This window comes from Dendrobates tinctorius, unplaced genomic scaffold, assembly GCF_039654945.1.
Source record: "Dendrobates tinctorius isolate UK_male_01 unplaced genomic scaffold, ASM3965494v1 ptg000309l, whole genome shotgun sequence".
NCBI lineage: Eukaryota > Metazoa > Chordata > Amphibia > Anura > Dendrobatidae > Dendrobates > Dendrobates tinctorius.
In genome coordinates this window covers 3,455,034-3,471,464 of record NW_027361976.1, presented here as the reverse complement: position 1 = coordinate 3,471,464, position 16,431 = coordinate 3,455,034, and the positions used below count along the sequence as shown (strand labels likewise).

The following is a 16,431-nucleotide window of genomic DNA, read 5'->3' as shown; positions in this document are numbered from 1 at the left end:
CTGGTTTAACAGAATAAAAATTCAAAATGTGAAAATTGTGAAATTTTCACCAAATTTCTGTTTGTTTTTTTCACTAATAAACGCAAAAATTATCGACCTAAACTTACCACTAACATGAAGCCCAATATGTCACGAAAAAACATTCTCAGAATCGCTAGGATCCGTTGAAGCATTCCAGAGTTATTACCTCATAAAGGGACACTGGTCAGAATTGCAAAAAATGGCCGAGTCATTAAGGTCAAAATAGGCTTGGTCATGAAGGGGTTAAAGCTCTTCTGATGAGTGTAGCAAGGCCACTTCCAAATACATGTTTCCCAGTCTTCGTAAGGTGCACCCCATCTCTAGCCAGTAGTCCATCATATACAGGGGTGGATTAAGGGTAGCCAAGCCCCTGGCTGTTCAGACTCTGTGGGCCACCTGGTCATGTGACAGGGTCGGTAAGTCACTAGTTTTCATGACGCATACGATGCGTCAAGGGCGGGAAGGGGTTTAATACTGAGGTAAAAACCTCAGCAAATACATGTGTGCACGAGTCCTCACAAATACTGAAGTAAAAAACACCGAATACTCAGCGGGTCCGTGAGGCCTTACTAATACTAAACAAAAAAACTCACCAAATACTCAGCGTGTGCGCAAGGCCTTCCAGTATTTGTAAGGCTTCCACCCATCATCTAGTCCTGACTCAACTGTACCTAATATCGAAACCAGCTAATAGTCTGAAATCACCTGATGACCTGGACCCATGACCTGTCAGACAACTTACTTCACATGAGTCACACACAGGCTTCTGCTTCATGAACTTCCCCAGACAGAAGCAGCCTCCGATGTGCAGCCTGTAGCTGGATACACAGGAGGAGACGCTCCTCGTCACAGGCTGTGCCCAACATGGCAGCAAAGGGGTTAATGGCACAGACAAGTCGCCGTCTCCTCACACACTGGACACGACGCTGCATCTGGCGATGAACAAGCGCACATTGCGCAATGTTAGTCATGTCCCGGATGTTCAGCATGTGGAGGACCAAGGGGGGGACAAAAAGACCTCAGGATTGGAACAGGAGCATGGGAAAGTGGACGGCAGTCGGAGGGGCAGGGTTTATATAGGGGTTGGAGTAAATAAAAATATATTACTACATGCACATTCCTCAGGTTGTACAACTCAACTGGTCAAAACATTTCTCTCAGTAGGCTAAGAAAGAAATGTGGCAGGAATAAAGTACACCTCATAGTAACTTATGTATGAGGCAGAGGTGACAAGACCCGCCATCTCGTGCCCATCTTACTAGAGCTGCCCACATATAACAAAGTTGATGGAAACAGACGACTACCACTATGATGATAGTTGTCGGAGAAGGGATTTCTATGTCTCCTCGGGTATAGCTTAGGAGGAGCTTTTGCCTAGGTACCTTGGATTGGGAGAAATGAAACGAGAGACACAGGTTGCTTGTCTATCAAGTAAATCTCCTTTATTGGGAGGGTCAGGGTAGATCTTTTATAGCTCATCTGAAGAGGAAATGAACAAATATGGACAATTCCGTAACATTGTGTAACAATTGGCAAAATGAAGGAGAGTTTACACAATAATTGGCACAAAAGATAACTTATATACCGATATGTCAACTATATCTTGGGATATGAGAATTTTAATTAGATGTGGCGGGAGCATGGAGGGGGGTTTTGGCATTTCCTTTAGGTCAATTTAACAATTCGTGGAACCATATCCTGTTAGTACTTTTTGGCCAGATAGATATTTGGCCTTGACATATTTAGACATTATTCAAGGGAAGAAGAGGGGAATTTGTAACTGACCAATGGCAAAATTATCTAACCATGTAGACAGATGATAACAATTATAATGATGTCATGGGTTACCAGTTGTTTTTCAGTTATTTTTCTAGACTTTAGAGAACTAAGATTAACCATTTCTTTGACATTGGTTACCGGCCGCCCGACCAAACCCATTTCGCAACTAGTCACACCCATGTCCACGCCCCGACCACACCCATTTAGCACTGCTGGTCACACTGACTGGTACTGAGGGCACAGTGGCTGGCATTATGGGCACAGTGGCTGGTACTGAGGATAGGAAAATATAACAGAGAGAGAGAAAAAAGAAAACAAAGAAAGGAGAGAGAACAGAGAAAAAGAGGGGACAGAGAAAAAAAAATGTGAAAGAACAGAGGGAGAGAGAAAGAGGGGAAAGAGAGATTCTATAAAAATTCTATACCAGTCCAGCTCGCATTGTAGTGCCCACCTGAGCCTCCTGGTGCAGAACATATCATGATACACTCACATGGCCCACCTCCCCAAGTCCAAGGCGATCCCGCTGTCAGAGGAGGACATCGTGATGATCTGAAGCATTCCCTGAAGTGCCTCCATGGTTCCGTCAAAATCTCCTCCCAAAAGTATCTAATTTCCGGTCAGCTTCCAGCTCGTTACTTCCGATGGAACGTCACGTGCGAGTTTTCAAGTGCTCCTCGGGGCTCCGCCAAGTACTCCTGTGTCCTCGGGAAAAGTAAACTCCCGGTCGGGGCAGTGAGGCAGACTCTCAAAATCTGGGACGGTTGGGAGGTATGAATCCCCATCATACACCTTGTACATGCATGGCTCCGCACACCTCATACACACACACGGCTCCACTCAGTACACACATGGCTCCACTCCGTAAACCTCGTACACATGCGGCTCTGCTCCGTACACCTTGTACACACGCCGCCACGATCTGTACACCTTGTACACACATGGCTCCACTCCGTAAACCTTGTACACATGCGGCTTTGCTGCATACACCTTGTACACACAAGGCTCTGCACACCCTGTAAACTCCTCCTGACCCCACACATACTTCCCTCATCCAGCACGATGACAACCAGCACAGCAGAGTCCTGCATATGTTGAGGGCTGTGCGCACAGGACCTATGATGAGGTCACAGGAGGGGAGGAGTCAGGGGTCACATGATGAGGGGCCTCGGACCGAGGCCCCTCATCATGTGACCCCTGACTCCTCCCCTCCTGTGACCTCATCACAGGTCCTGTGCGCACAAAGCAGGGATTTATCAGTGAGGGGCTGCGGTGGCCGGTGGGTCTGTCTGGGAGGGTGAGGATGGGGGTAGGTGCATGGGGGTGCGTGGCGGCTCAGTGCAATGCGGAAAAATAAGCTCCCACCCAGGACAGCGAGACAGGCAAACAAAAACGGGACTGTCCCGCCAGATCCGGGATGGTTGGGCGCTATAGTGGCGGATTATAATGGGGCAATTTACCCTGGGCTGGTGGGCCCCCCCACACCACTGGGCCTTGGGCTACCGCCCAGATTGACCTCCATTATATTCCGCCACTGATCATATAGGTAATTCACTCCGTGATCCTGAAATCCAAATCCTTGCTGATGGCACCATCGACGTAGCCAGTTGTTCACCTGCAGAATCTTATGCCACCTCCTTGTTCCATGGTCATCCACTGGGAGGATGGAAGAGAAGACCACCTGCGCTCCCAGTTTTTCACTTTCTTACCTAAGTTTTCAAAGTCATTGCAGATGGTTTCCAGTTCGTTTCTCGCAATGTCATTTGTCCCCATATGTATCCTGTCAGACACAATTTTTGCACCTGGAAGACAGCACATTTCTCTTGAGGTTATATCCGGTCTGCAGATAGCGGCCTTTGTTCCTCTCAACAGGGAATCCCCCATGACCACCACTCTCCATTTCTTCTTCACAACATTTTTCTTTCTCCATCCAGGAGGATTCTGAGGGCGTACAAAGTTGTTCTTTGTGGGTAAAGTCTTATCCTGATGTATTTCTTCATCGTTCTCCTGTCATATGAAAAATAGCTGTTAATCTGCAGGATAATAGTTCTAAGGCCGGGATCACACATGCGAGAAACTTGGACGAGTCTCACATCTTAATACCCAGCACTGCCGCCGTCACTTGGATCGGAGCGTGCGGCTGCATAGAAACACATGCAGCCACACTCTCCGCTCCCGAGTGCTGGGGGCAGTGCTGGGTATTAAGGCCTGTTTAACACATCCGTCTTTCATATCAGTCGCTATCCACCAAAATGGTGGAAAACGGATCCGTTGGCGGGCTGAGAGCAACGCGTGGAAGCGGACCTTTGTTCAGACGGATCCGGCAACGGCTGAATTTTAAAGGAACCTGTAGAGAGAGGGTTTTTTTTCTTTTTTCCCCTGTCCCGCAACGGCATTTGAGGGTTAAGTGTTCCTGGAGCAGAGCTTCCGTGCAGGCGCAGTTAAAAAATAGCGGTCCGTCAAGTAAAAAAAAAACGTTGCAGTGTCCGTCCCATCCGCTCGGGAGACCGAAAAATGTTGGCGGATCCGTCAAAAAACGGGTGTGACGGACGACCGTCAGTCAAGATCCGCCACTAATGTAAGTCTATGGGGGAAAAAAACAGATCTGCCCCTTTTTTTGACGGATCCGTTTTTTTCGGAAATTGGCGGATTTTGACTGATGCCAAAAAAACGGATGTGTGAAACAGGCCTAAGATGCGAGACTCGTCCGAGTTTTTCGCATGTGTGATCCCGGCCTAAAGTTGCTTCACTGATGGCACCCATTGTATCCCATCGGCACCTTCCATTCATGTCTGGGCACATTGAGGACGATGTACAAGTTAATACATCCTCCTCCAGATCGTGCCACTTAAAATGCTCAGTCTGTAATTTAAAAAAAAAAAAAAAAAAGTGAAAAAGTTCATAGACTCTAAAGGGGACATGTTTTATCCACAAAAATGGATAGAATATTACGTAAAACTCAGTTGTGTGGATGGGGCCTAACTAGGATTTTTTTTTTTAAAACATCAGTTTCCTAAAGCTGCTTCCAAGGGATATTGAATTCTTGTAAGAGCATAAATTGTAAGGGCTTGTTCAGATGTTGCTTTTTTTTTTTCTTAGTTTTTGCCATGAAAAATGCATCTTTTTGCTATACCAGCAAACTGAATGAGATTCCTGAAACTTCATGTACATGCTGATTTTTATTTCCTTGCATATTGGAAGCAGTTGAAAATCTTTAGCACGTCCATTCTTTCAGTATTTTTTCAGCATTTTTCACCCATTCAGACAAGAATAAACGAAAAGAAACATTTTAGGGGCAGTAATGTATGCTGCAAATATTTAGTGTTCACATACCCTAAGGCCATGTGCACACGCTGCGGTTTTTGCTGCGGTTCTGCTGCAGTTTTGACCGCAGCAGAACTGCAGCAGTTCTGCAGACAGTGTACAGTAGCATGTTATCCTATGGGATTAACATTCTGCTGTGCACATGCTGCGGATTTTTACCTGCGGAAAAACTGCGGTTTTTTTTTTTCCGCAGCATGTCAATTCTTTCTGCGGATTCCGCTGCGGTTTGCCACCTATTCCATTGTCCAGGGGGCAAACTGCAGGGCAAAAACGCAGGAAAAACCGCAGGTCATTTTACCTGCGGTTTTACCTGCGGTTCCGCAGATATGAATCCGCAGACGAATCTGCAGTGTGTGCACATCACCTTTGGCCGTACAACTGCCACATCATTGAGGATCGATATATGTGAACATACGTCTCAACTAAACTTTTTTTTTTTTTGTCTAGGTTAACTGCACTGTTCATGGATGACTTTGGGCAGATCGCACAATGGCAAGCTATTGTTGCCGGGAGCTTAGCTGGAATGTTGGCGGCTGTTGTCATCTACCCGACTGATGTCATCAAGACTCGTCTTATTGTGCAGAACAGCATGGAACCCGTGTACAGAGGCATAATTCATGCTCTGTGTTGTGTGTATTATCAGGAAGGATTCCGTTCTCTATATCGAGGGGTTTCTCTCTCTATTCTTGGTACGATGTAAAAGCAGATCTACTACTCTTCATTAATTTTTTTTTTTTTTTTTTTTTTTTAATACCAATTCACAGCTGAGATCCAAACTCATTATTTGTGCAATTAACTTGATCAGACTTGTAAAAATCTGACATGGCAATGCCATGTTTATGCACCAGTAATATGGCATACATATGCATTGTGGCTAACCAGACTATTGCACAACATTCTAATATATAATGGCCCTGATTTATCAAAGCAACAGTAGCTTTCAATTGTGAGATCTGCCCAAAATTTAATCAGAATTCTAATGTAAAATGCCTTGTAAAGTTGCAAAATTGTGTGATTTTTGGAGTTTTCATGCCAGTTTCTCCCAGCTCTGCCAAAATGGATGTGGGCATTACACCACAGCTTGTTTAGATCATGATGAGCTGTGATGTTCCTTGCAACAATAGGGGACTGGAGTAGTATTTCCGGCGTGGTGCACGTAAGCTCACACCACTCTTCAAATGCTCCTCATTCATTAAGAGGCATGCACCTTTTGGTGCATCAGGATCATCTGACAACCAGCAAGAAAATCGCCTATCTTGATGAATTGGGACCATTGTTTTGTAGGGTGTGTGTGTACATTTGCCTCATCGGATAGTGGTCCGCATTGTCTAATATTGATCCAGGCATCGGATCAAGGATCAATCTTTGCAATTCAAGTCTGCACGTCTGTGAATATCTGACAGCACTTGTATGCCTTCCGGGTGCTGTTTTTTTTTTTTGTTTTTTTTTTATAAGTTAGGTGTATTTGTTTTTTTTTTTTGCTTCACATACAATAAAAAACAGATGGCACTCTGATGAACATCACTGATGAAACTTAGTCCATAGATCCACATAGAGTACAGACCAAAAGTTTGGACACACCTTCACATTCAAAGAGTTTTCTCTATTTTCATGACTATGAAAATTGTAGATTCACTCTGAAGGCATCAAAACTATGAATTAACACGTGGAATTATATAATTAACAAGAGTGTGAAACAACTGAAAATATGTCTTATATTCTAGGTTCTTCAAAGTATCCACCTTTTGCTTTGATTACTGCTTTGCACACTCTTGGCATTCTCTTGATGAGCTTCAAGAGGTAGTCACCGGAAATGGTCTTCCAACAGTCATGAAGGAGTTCTCAGAGATGCTTAGCACTTGTTGGCCTTTTTGCCTTCACTCTGCAGTCCAGCTCACCCCAAACCATCTCGTTTGGGTTCAGGTCTGGTGAATATGGAGGCCAGGTCATCTGGCGTAGGACCCCATCACTCTCCTTCTTGGTCAAATAGCCCTTACACAGCCTGGAGGTGTGTTTGGGGTCATTGTCCTGTTGAAAAATAAGTGATGGTCCAACTAAACGCAAATCGGATGGAATAGCATGCTGCTGCAAGATGCTGTGGTAGCCATGCTGGTTTAGAATGCCTTCAATTTTGAATAAATCCCCAACAGTGCCACCAGCGAAGCACCCCACACCATCACACCTCCTCCTCCATGCTTCACGGTGGGAACCAGGCATGTAGAGTCCATCCGTTCACCTTTTCTGCGTCGCACAAAGACACGGTGGTTGGAACCAAAGATCTCAAATTTGGACTCATCAGACCAAAGCACAGATTTCCACTGGTCTAATGTCCATTCCTTGTGTTCTTTAGCCAAAACAAGTCTCTTCTGCTTGTTGCCTGTCCTTAGCAGTGGTTTCCTAGCAGCTATTTTACCATGAAGGCCTGCTGCACAAAGTCTCCTCTTAACAGTTGTAGAGATGTCTGCTGCTAGAACTCTGTGTGGCATTGACCTGGTCTCTAATCTGAGCTGCTGTTAACCTGCAATTTCTGAGACTGGTGACTTGGATGAACTTATCCTCCGCAGCAGAGGTGACTCTTGGTCTTCCTTTCCTGGGGCGGTCCTCGTGAGCCAGTTTCTTTGTAGCGCTTGATGGTTTTTACCACTGCACTTTGGGACACTTTCAAAGTTTTCCCAATTTTTCGGACTGACTGACCTTCATTTCTTAAAGTAATGATGGCCACTCGTTTTTCTTAGCTGCTTTTTTTCTTGCCATAATACAAATTCTAACAGTCTATTCAGTAGGACTATCAGCTGTGTATCCACCAGACTTCTGCACAACACAACTGATGGTCCCAACCCCATTTATAAGGCAAGAAATCCCACTTATTAAACCTGACAGGGCACACCTGTGAAGTGAAAACCATTTCCGCTGACTACCTCTTGAAGCTCATCAAGAGAATGCCAAGAGTGTGCAAAGCAGTAATCAAAGCAAAAGGTGGCTACTTTGAAGAACCTAGAATATAAGACATATTTTCAGTTGTTTCACACTTTTGTTAATTATATAATTCCACATGTGTTAATTCATAGTTTTGATGCCTTCAGAGTGAATCTACAATTTGCACAGTCATGAAAATAAAGAAAGCTTTGTACTGTACATTGTGGTCGATGTGCAAACAATATGCAGCAGCACTTTTTAAGTAATAATACTTCTGAAGCTACACATGGAGAAAAAAAAACCCTGATTTAGGCTATGTGCACACGCATGCAGAAAATTTCTGCATGAAAACCGGACTCCTTCACAGTAAACGTGCGTTTGTTTTTCCAGAGCGGCCCCAGTCTCATAGAAAATAGTTAGAAATGCGGATTTTTCCACAAAATTAATGAGCATGCTGCGTTTTTTTTACCGCGATGCGTTTTTTTTTCTCGGAAAAAAACGCATCAATGTGCTCAAAGTGCAGAATTCATTAAAATGAATGGGATGCTTCTTTTAAGCGTTTTTGCCGGTAAAAACGCTTAAACACAAACAAAAACGCTTACGTGTGCACACAGCCTTACTTAGATTACAGTTTTGATCAAAATAGTTTGAGCCCACCTGCCAGTGACCAGATGATATCATTTCAGATGGGACCCTAAGTTTTACAGTCTTGCCTCTGTGTGCCTAGGTCTGGGGAAATGCAGGATCCTGGTATACTTTTTTTTTTTTTTTTCTAATTAAAAGAGTCTTGGAACGACTGGTGTATAACGAGGTGCACAGTCACACTGCTCCCAATACACAGTGCAAAACTTCTGGGAGAAACTTAAAAAATCGTATCTGTGTAGCACCCATGATGTGTAAACCCCAAGCTTTACTGAAACTCTTTCAGTGGTAATATAATTACTACAAATCAAGTATTTTATTGCATTTTCTTTTCATGTTTCTTTTGTACTGGGTGCAGTAAAAGCCTGTCAAATGATTGTTGTAGGAGCTGTTCCCTTTTCAGCCGGACTTTTCTTCATGAATATCAGCTTGGATAAGATTTGGAAGGAGCCTGGTGTACGTTTATCTGTGGCCCAGAACTTTGTAAATGGATGCGTCGCTGCTGGAGTAGCACAGACAGTGTCTTTTCCTTTTGAAACAGTCAAGAGAAAAATGCAGGTAAGTTTTTTTTCTACTTGTGAATAAAAAATTTTCAGTCCAGAAATCGGCAGGTACAAGCATTGGCCGGAGTCTGCCCAATGCCGTAATCAAAGGGAGACCAAAAGGACTGTTCAAACCAAGCATAAGGCGCAAGTTCTTATTGTGTCGGTGGTTGAGTGGATGGTTTTTTTTTGTTTTTGTTTTTTTTTTGTGGTGGTAGTGGGGGGCTATGCTATAATATATATTCCGCACTGTAAGGGCTAAAAAAAAGTTTCCCAAATGTTCTATACTTTTTTTTTGTGTTTTAAAGAATATATTTCTTAAGATGAATTGGCTGTTGTACCCTTATGCTCCTTGTAGGTTTTGACTTATATTGCTGGAGTGAGGATAGCACTAAGCAATCGGGTATCCTGTTGCTGAAGAGATGAGCGCATAGAAAGCAGCTTAGATAGCAGAGACAAGTGGATTAGTGGGTGCAATGAGACAGCAGAGCTGAAGGATAGGATCTGGAACTGCCGGTAGTGGGAGCAGGATAGCACTTGGGAGCAGCTGAGTAGATATCGAGGCACTTGGCTGTAGAAGAGCCTAGTGGGGAGTGTGACTTGACTCCTGATGCATGTGGTGGTATTGGCGTGCATCATTACCCAGTTTTATATGATCTTGGGTTATGATGTTAAATGCCTGCTGGGAAACCACAGTAACCCAGCACTGAGGGAGCCGGCCGTAAGGGAGGAAGAAAGTGAATCCCCAGCTTTGGATCTGGGGTAGGTGAATAAGTTGTACAACGTGTTATCTATCGAACCCCGCTTCAGGTGGGTTCTTTATGCAGAGGGCTATAGCGCATGGAGGAAATTAATGACTCGTACACATACACCCTAATGCCTGCTGATGTTGGTGTGCTCGGATGAGTCTTCCCTGACTGCTGATGTTGAGGAGAGTAAGGATCCACCTTGTCTGATTTTGGTCTGCAAATCTATTTGTTCTTGGCAAAATAAGTTCCCATGAGAGGTGTTGCAGCAGCTCTTACAGAGAAAATGAGAGCTCTCAGCATTGAGGCAGCGCCTGTATATGGAGGTGTATGAAGAGATGGCTGTGAGCTGTCCACCATTTAGCCACCATCTAACTTTTGTATTGTATCTATTGTAGACCCTTCAGGCCTCCTTGTGACTGTAGTAACTATCAGCACCCTGCTATGGTGGCATTGGATTGACAGGGTACAAGCTCTGTCACATTCCTCACATGCTCCTGTCACTATTGTTTGTAGGGATAAAGTGCTGGGATCATGGCGCCCATACAGGATCTCTGCTCCCACTGCTGAGGGCACGGGCATAACCCCTGGATCATAACTGTATAGCGGATTGCGGGAAATCACTGACAATCTGGGTGTATAGTTACGTCACTATGTGGGAAGGGGGTCATATGTGACTATTAATCTCTATGGCCATACCAGCCCAGTATTTAGCCCAGAAATCACTTTTTATACTTTGAGTGCCCCACATACCTTGTGTTTGTCATGGGGGCGGCAGCTCTAGCATTTCAGTCACGATCATTCAAATGCAAAATGAAATTCTGCGCAACCATCGTATTAGCATTCCTTCCCGTCACTGCTCCCTACATCACCACAATCTCCCAGCAGATCCTGCGCTTGTACAATGACGGTCAGATTTCCGGGTATGTCCCAGCTTCATATCCTATGTGTGCATGTTCCTGAACTGCTGAGCATCAGTATGGTGAGAGGGAAGATGTGTGCACTTTCAAACTGTCATGTGGCTCCTGACGCTCAGGAGCATGTACACATAGGATATGAAGTTGGGACATACACCCAGATTCAGTGCCACGCCCGGAAATCTGAGCGTCATTGCGCAAGTGCGGAATCTGCTGGGAGATTGCGGTGATGTAGGGAGCAGTGATGGGAAGGGATTGTAATGAAGTGGGTGTGGAGAATTTGAAAAGGCATTTGATTGACCGTAGCTAAAAAGATAGAGCTGCCCACCGATATGACTGAAACACATACCTTCTGTTTCAGTCAAAGTATAAAAAGTGATTTTTTTTTTGCGCTAAATACTGGGAAATTTTGCTTGAGACAAACATTTTAGCGATGCAATGAGCATCACTAACACAACACTGGGGTCTGTTTAATAGCAATAAAGGATGTGGCAGGTTCCCTTTAAATTTATTTTTCATATTTTACTTAATTAAAAGAAATGATGGATGTATAATGTAATATGATATTATATTATCTCGCCGTGTCTGGAATGAACGAACCTATAAAACGATCCCATTATTAAACACCTTCGGTGAACACCATAAAAAAAAAACAATGCTTTATCATCCTACCGCTGAATAAAACACAATCAAAAAGACGAATGTGAATAAAAATGGTACCGCTGCCTTACTACATCTCCAGGAAGCCTATATTACCCCATATACTAAGTCCAAAATGTCGCCCTCAGGTATATTTGCCTGTACCAAATGTGACATGAAAAATACAGACATCTTGCACCATATGTGGGGATGCACAAAGATTCGCAAACTCTGGGAGGATATTCATACAGAGGTCCAATATAAATGCGGAATAACATTCAAGCTCACTCCCCAATGGGCACTCTTTAACATACTTGATCAGGTTTCAACTAAGTTCCCAAAACCTATAAGAGCCACACTAATATAATGGGCTTCCACGACTAGGAAAAGCATACTGCAACATTGGTTGAGCCCAGTACCGCCACCTAAGACACTCATACAATCTAAGATAATGTTTCTTTTCCGCATGACTTGGCTGGATGCCTTAACATGTAAAGAGAGATTAGTAAGTAGTTTCCTAACCACATGGTCCATATATATCCCGACTCTACCACAGGTCACCAGAGACCAACTTATATCCCAATTCGAGAACACTCAAAGGTACCTTCTTAAAAGAATTGGTGGCCACACTCCTATACCATAAACATATTCTGGTTAAATAGAATGCAGAAGATATTGGGGGGGTGGTTAGGGAGGGAGGGTGGAGGGGTATCCGGGGAATTTTATAGTTTAAAAAAAAAAAAAAATGTTTTGTATGCTCAGGAGAACTGTATTTTTCTGAATGAATTTGTCTGGAAATGTCTTTTCTCTCATTGCTGTACTCTATTGTAATTAATAAAATATATTTAAAAAAAAAAAAAAGGTACCGCTGAAAACATTGTCTTGTCCTGCAAAATAAAAGCTCCCGTACACCTCCATCAGCAGAAAATAAAGTTATAGCTCTCAGAATAAAGCGATGCAAAAATACGGTAATTATTTTTTTCTATAAAATAGTTTTTATTGTGAAAAAGCGATAAAACATAAAAACGATATAAATGAGTTATCGCTGTAATCGTACTGACCTGATGAATAAAATAATTTTACCACACGCCGAAGACATTAAAAAAAAACAAAAAAAAAAAACCTGAATTGCTGCGATCCAAAAATGGTACCAATAAAAACTTTTCCTGCAAAAAACAAACCCTCACATGACTGTCGGCAATAGTATGGAAAAATTATAGCTGTCTAAATATGACGATGCAAAAAAGTTTTTTCAATAAGGCGACTTTATTCTTCGGATCTTTATCACTTATTCCGCACGAGAAACGGCGTAAAAAATAAAACCAATTCTTCACCTGCTGTTGATTTGTTCATTCTGCTTCCCAAAGATCACAGTAAGGCTCGGGACACATGTAAGCTGAGTTCTTATACCGGGGTTTCCATGTAAATCTCTGAAATACGTGATTCAGACTGATCCCCAGGCAGAATATTTTCTATGATAAGGCAGATGGAGGCACTGTGGATGCCATAGGACCTGTGATCCGTGGTATCCGTCATTTTAGGATAGCATAAAAGTGCCGTCGGCCACACTTTTGAAAAGGACACTGCTGAACAGAGGCCAGATGAAAGCCAGAGTAAATCTGCTGCCTCATTATAGGGAATGGATCACTAGGGGATTTCATCTGTCGCGTCATTCATAGATTTAGATAGAAACCCCAAAGTAAGTGTTTAATGTAGAGCGCCGGATAACTGCGACGCCAAACGTTATGTAAAATGTTCCCAATAAAAGCTTCAACTCAATCCACAAAAAAAGGAAGTCCCCACCAGATGGCCCAGGAGGTCCCTTCCAACGCTACGATTCTATGATTCACTCAGGTCAGTCATCTGTTAATGGAAATATAGGGAGCTTCCACGTTGCTGGTAGTACAAAGGCTCTGGGAAAGCAGAATGGCTTCTCAAAAGAAATTCAGCAAATTCTGTGCTCCCAAATCCAAATGCCACCCTCCCTTCTGAGCCCCAGTTTTCCTAAACCACATATATGGCCCACGTTTGGCATTTCTTAAGCAATAAGAGCCCAACTAATTTATAGGTGCATGTCTCCAGAAGCATGAGCTGGCCATAACGTACTGGTCAATACAATGGCAGTTTGCAATTTTCACTCAGCAACATGCATTGCTGCTTGTTTCTGGAAAACACCCATGGAGTCAAAATCGTCACTACACCTGCAGATAAAATCTTAAAGTATAACTTCCAAAATGGGGTTACTTGAGGAGGGGGGAATTCTGCTCTTCTAGCAATTAGGGGCTCTGTATATGGAGTCCGCAAACTATTCTAGGAAAATCGGCGCTCCAGGAGGCAAACGTCGCTCTCTCCCTCTAGAGTCTCTCTGTATGGCTAAGCAGTACTGTGCAGCCAAATATGGGGTCTTGTCACGTTCATTAAAATATGTGGGATAAATTTTGGTGCAATTTTTACCCATTTCTTGTGTGAAAAATGTAAAATCTGGGTCTAAAACTAAATTTTGGTGGTAAAAATGTAGTTATTCTTCACTGCACAATGGTATAAAATTCTGTGAGGCACATGTGGTGTCAATATGATCACTACACCCCTAGATGAATTCATTGGGGAGTTTAGTTTGTAAATTGAGTTCACATAGGAGGCAGGGCTGCCACTAGGAATTTCGGGGCCCCATACTGGCAAAATTTTCGGGGCCCCCTTGAGGCTCCACCCAGCCCCGCCTCCACCCCTCAAACTGTCCACAGTCCCACCGCTCTCTCTTGGAAAAACTCCACTTCTCACCAATCACACATTAACAGTTCCCATCGCCAGATTTTTTTTTTTAAAGCCGCCACCATAACAGGGTAGACACTTTTGGCCGGGCTCTACTCTACTGTAACCTATTAAATATTTGTTAAAATATGCAATACAGTTTAGGTATATTTTTATTTATTTTTCAATTTTTAAAATGACCAATAATATCACATACAAGGAACAAATACCACTACACCATGTCCAGACCACATATTACCACCACATAGTGACCTATAATACCACATACAAGGAACAAATACCGCCACACCATGACCAGACCACATATTACTACCATAGTGACTGAATTATATCACATACAAGGAACAAATGCCACCGCACCATGACCAGACCACATATTACCACCACATGGTGACTGAATGCTACAATACTGATCATTAATAAAAAAAACATACTATCACCATAAGTGCTATTATACACAGGAGATCTGTACTTAGTATGCAGTGTCTGTGTACAGGTAATATAGTGATTAATGACATTATACACAGGAGCTCTGTATATAATGTACAGGTAACACAGTGATCACTGGTGGCATGATACATAGGACCTCTGTATATAGTATACAAAGTATATTGTCAGTGTATAGGTAACACACTAACTCACCAGTGATGTCTCTAGGTGAAGTCCTTCATCTTTGCTTTTCATTCATCCCAGCACAGATCACCATCACGTCTTCCAGCCAGGACTCGTCTCTGCAGGAAATAAGTTATCTAGAGCTCCGTTTGCAGAACACATAACTTTTTATTTTTTCCCAACTTCTACATTTCACCACATGAAGAAAAAAGGTGAGAGTGTCGCTCTGCACGGTAACAGGACCACTCCCCCATTTAAAACAATATCCTCAAAAAATTAAATACATCACTGCAGTAATAATATCCCTTAATTAGCCCCTATGGTAATAATATCTCCCATCCTGACCCCTGTGTTTCTCATACCTGGCTTTAGCCATATGTTCTCCCTTCCCGCCCTCGAGTATCCATTCTGCCCCATCTGTCTCCATCGTATCCACCCTGCCCCATCTGTCTCCAGCATTCTGCCCCAGGCCCCCCGGATCGCCGCTGTCAAAAAAAAAAAAAAAAAAAATTCTTACCTGGCCGCGCTTCAGCGGCGAGCAAGGCTTGGGCTCCATCCCTCCAAGCTGCTGAAGCGCGCTCTAGCCGGCGACTGACAGTGACGTCAGACGCCGGGGATGTGCGCGCTGCGGCTGTTAACTATTGACGTGCGGGCCCACATGTCAATAGCGTTCAGCTGCGCTAAGGACCCGGTTTACCTGCCGGTGGGGGGCCTGTGAGCAGAGGAGACCGGGCCCGATGCGGGCTCCCTCTGCCCACCGGGACCCATCCGCCGGTCAGAGCAGTAATGCCTTGATGGTGGCCCTGATAGGAGGTTTCTGCTGTTCTGGCACCTCAGGGGCTCTGCAAATGTGACATGACACCCTCAAACCATTCCAGCAAAATCTGAACTCCAATATGGCACTTCTTCCCTTCTGAGCTTTGCATTGTGCCTCAAAAGTAGTTTTCTCCCACATATGGGGTATCTGCGTACTCGGGAGAAACTGCATAACAAATTGTATGGTGCAATTTATCCTGTTACCCTTGTGAAAATAATAAAATTGGGGCTAAAATAACATTTTTGTGGAGAAAATGTGATTTTATTATTTTCACAGCTCTACAAGTTTTAATAAACTTCTTGAATGTGATTTTGAGCACCTTTGACGGGTGCAGTTTTTAGAATGGTGTCACTTTTGGGTACTTTCTGTCATGTAGACCCCTCAGTGTCATTTCAAATGTGAGGTGGTCCTGTAAAATAAAAAATTTTTAAAAAAAGTTCTGCAACATATTTGCCTATCTTCTGACCCCTCTGGCCTCGGGGGCGCTCCTGGACCCCCGCGGGAGGGCGGGGCTAGATTCCTGGGTGCCTGCGGCTGTGAAGACTTAGGCGGCCGACGGGTCCTGCACGGGGTGGCGGCCATCTTGGAGGCGCGCGCTCTGCCTATGAGAGACGTGGCGCCGGGCTCCCTCGCTGCAGCGCTGGAGGACTGTGAGCAGACAATCTGTCTAATTGTGAGGGACAAGCGATGTGTACCCTGAAAGATTGGGC

At 43.8% G+C, this 16,431-nt stretch overlaps 1 protein-coding gene across 1 annotated transcript in view; it reads left to right on the top strand.

Annotated features, from left to right (window-relative positions):
* SLC25A43 (solute carrier family 25 member 43) overlaps window positions 1-16,431 on the top strand; it is a 125,633-nt gene that overhangs the window by 32,742 nt on the left and 76,460 nt on the right. Inside the window, exons 2-3 of the mRNA XM_073560969.1 lie at window positions 5,569-5,810; window positions 9,065-9,237. Of these exons, the coding sequence (XP_073417070.1) occupies window positions 5,569-5,810; window positions 9,065-9,237 (415 nt within the window). The remainder of the gene's footprint in view (window positions 1-5,568; window positions 5,811-9,064; window positions 9,238-16,431) is intronic.